This window comes from Dipteris shenzhenensis, chromosome 29 (assembly GCF_047967505.1).
Source record: "Dipteris shenzhenensis isolate YYH24624 ecotype China chromosome 29, Dip_SZ_1.0, whole genome shotgun sequence".
NCBI classification, from domain to species: domain Eukaryota; kingdom Viridiplantae; phylum Streptophyta; class Polypodiopsida; order Gleicheniales; family Dipteridaceae; genus Dipteris; species Dipteris shenzhenensis.
The window spans coordinates 28,536,772-28,543,575 of record NC_141624.1 but is presented as its reverse complement, the minus strand read 5'-3'; the positions used below and the strand labels follow the sequence as shown (position 1 = coordinate 28,543,575).

Here is a 6,804-nt window from a genome sequence, read left to right as displayed (position 1 = left end):
GCCTGGGAGAGCCTAGATTCCATAAAAGAACGGCGTTGGCGTGACGCAGGAGCAGGGTAAACTGTCGGACATTATCAAGCCATGGCGTGTGAAATTGTGAATGAAAGGGGCAAACCTCGAGAGAATTGGAATTTCGGGAGCGCATCGGGACTCGGTACGATTCCAGAAGAGAAAGAAGTTCAAAGAACCACATCGCCCTTATCGTCCAATCGCCTGGTGCACAGAAGAGGACACGGTTCGGGACGGACGAAATTAAACCTGGGAGGGGGACGTCCGACGACCAACGGTAGTGTGACAATGCGGTACCTCACTCAAGTGAGGATCAACACCAAAAACCATTCTTTTTAGTGGCTGAATTCGATCTGCAGACAGAAACTAAATTCTAAAACCCGCGTGAAGAATCGGAGCACCCAAACGACTGGGATAATGTCAAGACAACAGAACAGTGTATAAGGTCCCAATACAGAGTTAAACAAGAGAAGCTAGTAAAGCAAGTAGACTCTGTATCAAAACCAGGTGATTCCGGTTACAAAGTTAAACAGGGAATTTAAGTAAAGTATGTAGACTCTGTATCAATATCAGGTCGTTTGCACAACAGAACAAGCCAAAAGAGAGACTTTAAAGCTTTAGGGTTGACTCAGTTGAGGTCACATTGCACAATCCTTGGCGCATGTGAGTCTCTGAGATTAATTTGTAGGTCTTATGGGTAATGTGAACAGGAGTCAGGACGTCCTAGCCCTAGCATGGTTATTCCTTAGATGCATCATGACCTCCTATATCCATGCTTCCATTGTACAGTCCTGGCTTCAAGAGCGGTCATAAACCCTTTAAATTCACACATTTTCCATAGATTTCTAGGTTTTTCCAAGCAAAAAATAACTAGACTTGACCAGGATTTACGTTCCTTGGCAGGAGGCTGTTTGGTCGAGATAGCAAAAGTCCTTTGAGTTTCCTTTGTAAGGAAGTCTCTATTCTGCTGTTATAGGGGCTTGGCCCGTTTTTCTGGCCCTTTTGCATTTTCTTTTCCTTAATATAACTCGGCATGTCACGGATGTTTTCTTACATTTAAGGAGGACAAAATAGACTCCCCACTTTTTCGTTTGTACGGGCCTTACCCACGCCACTTTCTTGTCTATTTTAATGATATAAATTAATGGGGACAAAAGGAAGGAAATAATAAATTCACATTATATAGGATTGGGTATAATTAGGGTGTTCATACCCACCCATGGCGCATGGAATGAGTCTTGGCCGTGGGTTGGACATGGTCAAGAAATCTTGCTTCCATGATGAGTGGGCTTGCCCATGGTGGGTAGTCTATAAACACCCTTAAGGCAAAGCCACACACTCACTAAAATGTACCTTTAGTTGCAAACTATTTAGGCCACACGACTTGCAAATCAACATGATATTGCCCTTTGGAACCACTACATACTCTAGGGAACCAAGCTAGAACACCTCTTTTAGATGACTACAACATCATCTTAAGGCAACCAAAGGTTTGATCTTCGACTTTGACAAGCTGAACGCTGGCTCCAAAAAGAGGCAATATCTTTTTGAAAAGGTAATTGTTCCTGTGTGGCCTGGAGGGTACAAGCTGAACGCTGGCTCCAAAAAGAGGCAATATCTTTTTGAAAAGGTAATTGTTCCTGTGTGGCCTGGAGGGTCAGCGCTAGCCCAATCCATAGTTGCAAACCACAACATTGTATGGCTGGACAAGAACATCATAACAACCTGTGATTACAAGGCTATGATGGAGGAGACACAAGGTCCGAGAGGTTCAGTTAGTTAAACTTGGAAGTTGGCATTGCCTAATTTGGAAGGGATGTTATATGAAACTTGGAGAAGGGGACTAATTTTGGAATTTTTTTCATTGTTTAATCTGCAGTCTGTCTGCAGGGCTTGGTCCTGCAGACTTCTTGCTGCTATCCTTGGTTTAAAGGCCAGGTACTTACGTTGTCACTTTTCGTTTGAATGCAGTATACTATGTAGTATACTGTTTGGGGTGCCTGGGGGTCAAAATCAGGCCGTTGAGAATGGCACATGCACAGTTTACAGAGGCAACAGAGCTCCATCTGGCTGTTCTGCAATCCTGCCAGCACATTTAAAGCCCTGCCTGCCACCCAAAAAAAGACGACCAGTTCTATGCAGTTCATTACTCCTTTATCCAGGAAAAGCTATTCAAGCTTACCTCATCGCCCATCTATAACAACCTCAGATTTCACCCAACTACACATAGCTCAAGACTGCTCATTTGCCACTTTCAACTTTTAAGTTTTATCCAGATACAGATAACCCAACACCGCTCATTGGCCAGTTCTACGCCGACCTCACAGTGACCACGGTCTACCCTGCTTCTAGTTAGAACGCCCTCCAAGAGAAGTCAATTGCCAGTACCAACTAAAGAGAGCTCTCCAAGATAGGGTGAGCACTGAGGATATGCTCATTACCCATCTATACAACAAAGTTACAAACCTCACTGCTCATTTACCCAAAGGTCAAGACTTGGATGTTTACTTTCAGAAAAGGCTTCAAGGAAAGTTCCAGAGTCCAGAGGGCTGATTATCCATAAGGTCAATGCTCATTTACACATCCAGCAAGAAGAAAGGTCAAGCCTGTAAATTGTGATGCTCATACACAGAAAGCCTCCATGGGTCCATGCAGTGTACACATTTATAAAGAGCTCAGAAACTGTTCAGAAGCTCTTAAGCAAGTGCACAGCTCGCCAAGGTGAAATTGATCATTATTCAGTCCCTTCTCTTCTCATGTAGGTACATATTAACTGCTGCTCTGAGTGCTCATTATCCTGCAAAAGCTAGAAACTCACAGCATGGAGGACAAAGCTCACTGCCCTTTTACCTCATATAACAAGCAGAGATTTCAAAGTCCTTTTACCCAGAAGTAGCCCAAGACTGCTCATTTGCCATTTATATATAGTCTCTTTACCCAACTACAGGCTTCTCATTTGCCATTTCTACAAGAGGGGTCACTGCTCACCGATGTGAAATTGATAATTATTTAGTCCCTTTTCTGCTCATGTAAGTTGGTACAATTGATCATTCGTTAATCCCTCTTCTGCTCATGTAAGTTGGTCCATCCTAACTGCCGCTCTGGTTGCTCAATGCTTATCACCCATCTACAAAAAGGACCTCTGAGAAGCGCCCACAGATGTAAACAACAAATTCATGCCATTCAGGCTTGCTCTGTTCTTTTACAACCTATTAGAAAACAGCTCTGTTTCTCCCCTTCAAGATCCCTAGCAAATTCCCCTGTTTGTCTCTCTCTTTTGTCTGCCGTGCCTCACACAAACAGCCAAGAAAGGAAGAATTCATGGCCCAAGAATATAATCTGCTTCTTCTTCATCTCCCTCCTGCATCTTCCTCCTCCTCTTGCTGCATCGGGAAGAGGATGAGCAGCAGCAAGAGCAAGAGCAGCAGCAGCAAGAGCAAAAGCAACAGCAGCATCATCAACAGCAGCAGCAGCATCATCAACAGCTCCTCTCCTTCATAAAACCAGGCGATTTCAATCCCCTCTTCCTCCTCTTCCCCCCCCACCTTGGAGCTTCCATGGCCGTAGCTACTCCCTCCAGACGTGCTGCAGCATCGGGAGCTCCGGGAGCTCGCTCCCGTCTCCGTAAGTCTGTTGAAACCGTCCGAGTGGAGGGACGCTGGTGCTGCATCAGCCGTGCAATGCCCCCTTCGCCCTCTCCCTCCCATCGGGCTGCCTCCTCCAACGCTACGTCCGACCGCCCCAAATCCAAAGAGCTTCATAAGCTTCCAGAGTCCAAAGATTTCAACAAGCTCTCCGGTGCCGGAGAGAAGGATTCCCGCAAGCCTGAGGAGAAGGAGAATTACAGAAACGGAGATAACGTCTTGAGGCCTATATCTGTAGACAGTGCCAATCATCAACACGAGACCTTGAATAACAAATTCGACAAGCGAAGAAAGCCCGGAGAGCTTAACAAAGCGGGAGAGGCTCTCAAGACCGGCGAGATTGCTTCCCTCATCAAGCAAGGATTTATCGGCGCAGGCAGCTTCGAGAAGTCAGGAAACAGCTCGCCTTTCAGAGGCAGGCTCTCGCCAGGGCGAGTTTCTCCTGCGATCGACAATTCTTCCTCTCCTGCTCCAAAATTCAACTCTCTCACCAGCATGGGTTTGCCTAATATGTCTCCCCCTCCCCTGGAACGAAGCAGTACATCTCCGACACTATTCGAAATGATGGTGCAAGAACAGGATACGCAGGTTACACCTTTGGCTGGCCTGCAGAATTATCAAGCTCAACGCAACGCCAAGTATCTCTCGATACGAGATACAATCTTGTCTGGAAGCCCCGGAAATCGGTTCAACGACCTCGCTTCAAGCGATGTGAGGCTCACCCTGAGCAACAAGGAGGGCTTGTCTGTTACTGTAAACGTCCATAGCCAAATTTTGGCAGCGCACAGCCGCTTCTTTGCTTCGAAACTGTCCGCACGGTGGTCTGAGCAGCAGGGCCAGCTTCCTCACCTTATGGAAATTCCGGACTGTGAAGATGTGGAAATTTACTTGGAAACTCTTAGGCTCATGTATTGCCGGGACGTGAAACGAAGGCTATTGAAAGAAAGCGTCACTCGGGTGCTCGGAATTCTCACGGTAGAAATTCTCGGATCATACGCTAATAGGTTCTGTTTGGATGTAATGGCTTGTCCGTTAATATTGCAACCGGGTCGCTTGCCGGTGAATCCGAAAGTGCATCTGAATCTTTTCAATCTCTTAGGATTGATTTGATCGTTCTTCATCTGATGGTATCAACGCGTAGCAATTTTTTGGATAATCACATACCAAAATCGTCCAGCTAATCCCCGATGTGTTTGTGCAGGTATCTGCTGCGATTTGTTTCGAACCAGGTGTGTTATCTTGTCTTGAACACCTTGAAGCAGTACCTTGGCTCGAAGAGGATGAGGAAAAGGTGACTTTGTTACTCTCTCAACTGCGGCTAGAGAACATAGGAGCTGGAGAAGTGCTGAAAAGACTGTCGACTGAGGATTCTGGTGGCTCCGAAGACATTTTGGTTAACCTTGTGCAGCTGGTCACCAAGGGAACTGACGAAAAGGCAAGGCGAGAGATGAAGAGCTTAGTTTCGAGGATGCTCAGAGAGAATGCAACTCAAGGGATGGATTCTCTTGATTTGAAAAGAGATAGCATATATCAATGTTGTCATGGATGTCTAGACTCTCTCTTACAGCTCTTCATCCAGGCATCAAATCCTGATGTTATGGCCAGATTAACTGAAGACCGTGCTGTGCTAGTGGCACATATCACACGCCAGGCAGATAATCTGAATTGGCTGGTGGATATTCTGATTGATCGGCAGATTGCAGATGATTTCATCACAATGTGGGCTTTTCAAACTGAGCTTGCTACCCTGCATGGGCAGATTCCAATCATGTTTGGACGCTATGAAGTTAGCCGTCTTACTGCCAGGTTGTGTATAGCAATCGGTAAGGGCCAGGTCTTGGCCCCAAAGGAGATAAGGTTTATGTTACTGCAAAATTGGCTTCAGCCTCTGATTGATGATTTTGGATGGATGCAAAGGGTTTGTAAAGGGCTTGATAGGAACGTTGTAGAGGAAGGCATCAGCCAGACAATTTTAACTCTACCTCTTAAACAGCAGCAGACCATCATGATAACATGGTTTGATCGATTTTTAAAGAATGGAGACGATTGCCCGAACTTGCAAAGGGCATTTGAAATCTGGTGGAGGAGAACGTTTGTCCGATCTCCAGTGGAACTAGTTCCGTCACATAATTAGCCATTTCTGCACCTGACAGATTTGGGTTCAGAAAATGTATAACTGTGAAGGACATTTTCCTGTCGTATACAATGTGTAATGAGAGTTTTGCAATGTGAGTTGAGTAGAAGTCGAACTTCACGCTTTATATAAAGGGATATGATGCTTCAGAAGTCAGAACCCTGCCTTTCTTGAAAACTAAATGCATCAGTTAACAATCTTGCCAGCATGCAGTGACATGCCACGGGATGTGGCTGAATTGATCCTGTCAAACTACCTATGAGGGGTTCATGAAGGTTGGACTACTGAGTTGAACTTGGGCACAGGATCGAAGTCTTCACAATATGAACTTTAAGGTGCTGCAAATCACTATCCATCTGTTTTCTATTCAAGACATGGACATTCACATGTAAATTATCTTAAAGCTGTCATATGTGCGAATGTATGCCTTCACTTTTGCGACCATTGGAAAAGCTGCAGGCTATCAGCTAGTTGTTCTAGGTGGTTCAACTGACTGAATTTACTCTCCTCAGATGTGGATGAATTTTTCCAGGTCGATTTGTGTTTGGCATTCTTGTAATGCTAACACGAGAGAGAGAGAGAGAGAGAGAGAGAGAGAGAGAGAGAGAGAGAGAGAGAGGCGTCTCTTGTTCTTTTTGGCTATTATGTTCTCTGAATGGATGTATATCAAGTTTCAATATTGATTTTGTCTGCATTCTTTTTGTGAGGACTTGCTTTCAACGTTTTATTTATCCTCATCAACATCTCATGTCTTAGCAAGTTGTTTGGCTGACCATAATTCACTATGGGTATCCTTTATTTGAAGTACATCTATGCTTAATATGCTATGTACAAGGAAATTCCCATAATACAACTAACAGGTATAATGCGTCCGCAATTAAGCGATTGCAATGAATTGTGATTGGCCAGCGTGGGATTTGCTAATCCCAGAGTTTCATATACCAGCTCATAAATGGCCTTGTTTTCTTAATCCATTATATCCTTCACTCAGTTTTCTCGATTGTGATTTTATGTAGA

General features: G+C 44.8%; 1 protein-coding gene across 1 annotated transcript; it reads left to right on the top strand.

The window, feature by feature from the left end:
• Positions 1-2,959: 2,959 nt before the first annotated feature.
• On the top strand, positions 2,960-6,440 carry LOC147882675 (BTB/POZ domain-containing protein At1g63850-like). The gene is made up of 2 exons (XM_087400583.1): positions 2,960-4,628; positions 4,855-6,440. Exons 1-2 carry the CDS (start codon positions 3,567-3,569, stop codon positions 5,785-5,787), a joined length of 1,995 nt encoding a protein of 664 aa, XP_087256709.1. The 5' UTR covers positions 2,960-3,566; the 3' UTR covers positions 5,788-6,440.
• Positions 6,441-6,804: the final 364 nt, after the last annotated feature.

Excerpts from the sequence above, each read along its gene's own strand:
- LOC147882675 (XM_087400583.1), top strand. The coding sequence starts at position 3,567 with ATGGCCGTAGCTACTCCCTCCAGACGTGCTGCAGCATCGGGAGCTCCG. Across the intron at positions 4,629-4,854 it reads GGGTGCTCGGAATTCTCACG|GTATCTGCTGCGATTTGTTT; the intron begins GTAGAAATTCTC and ends GTGTTTGTGCAG.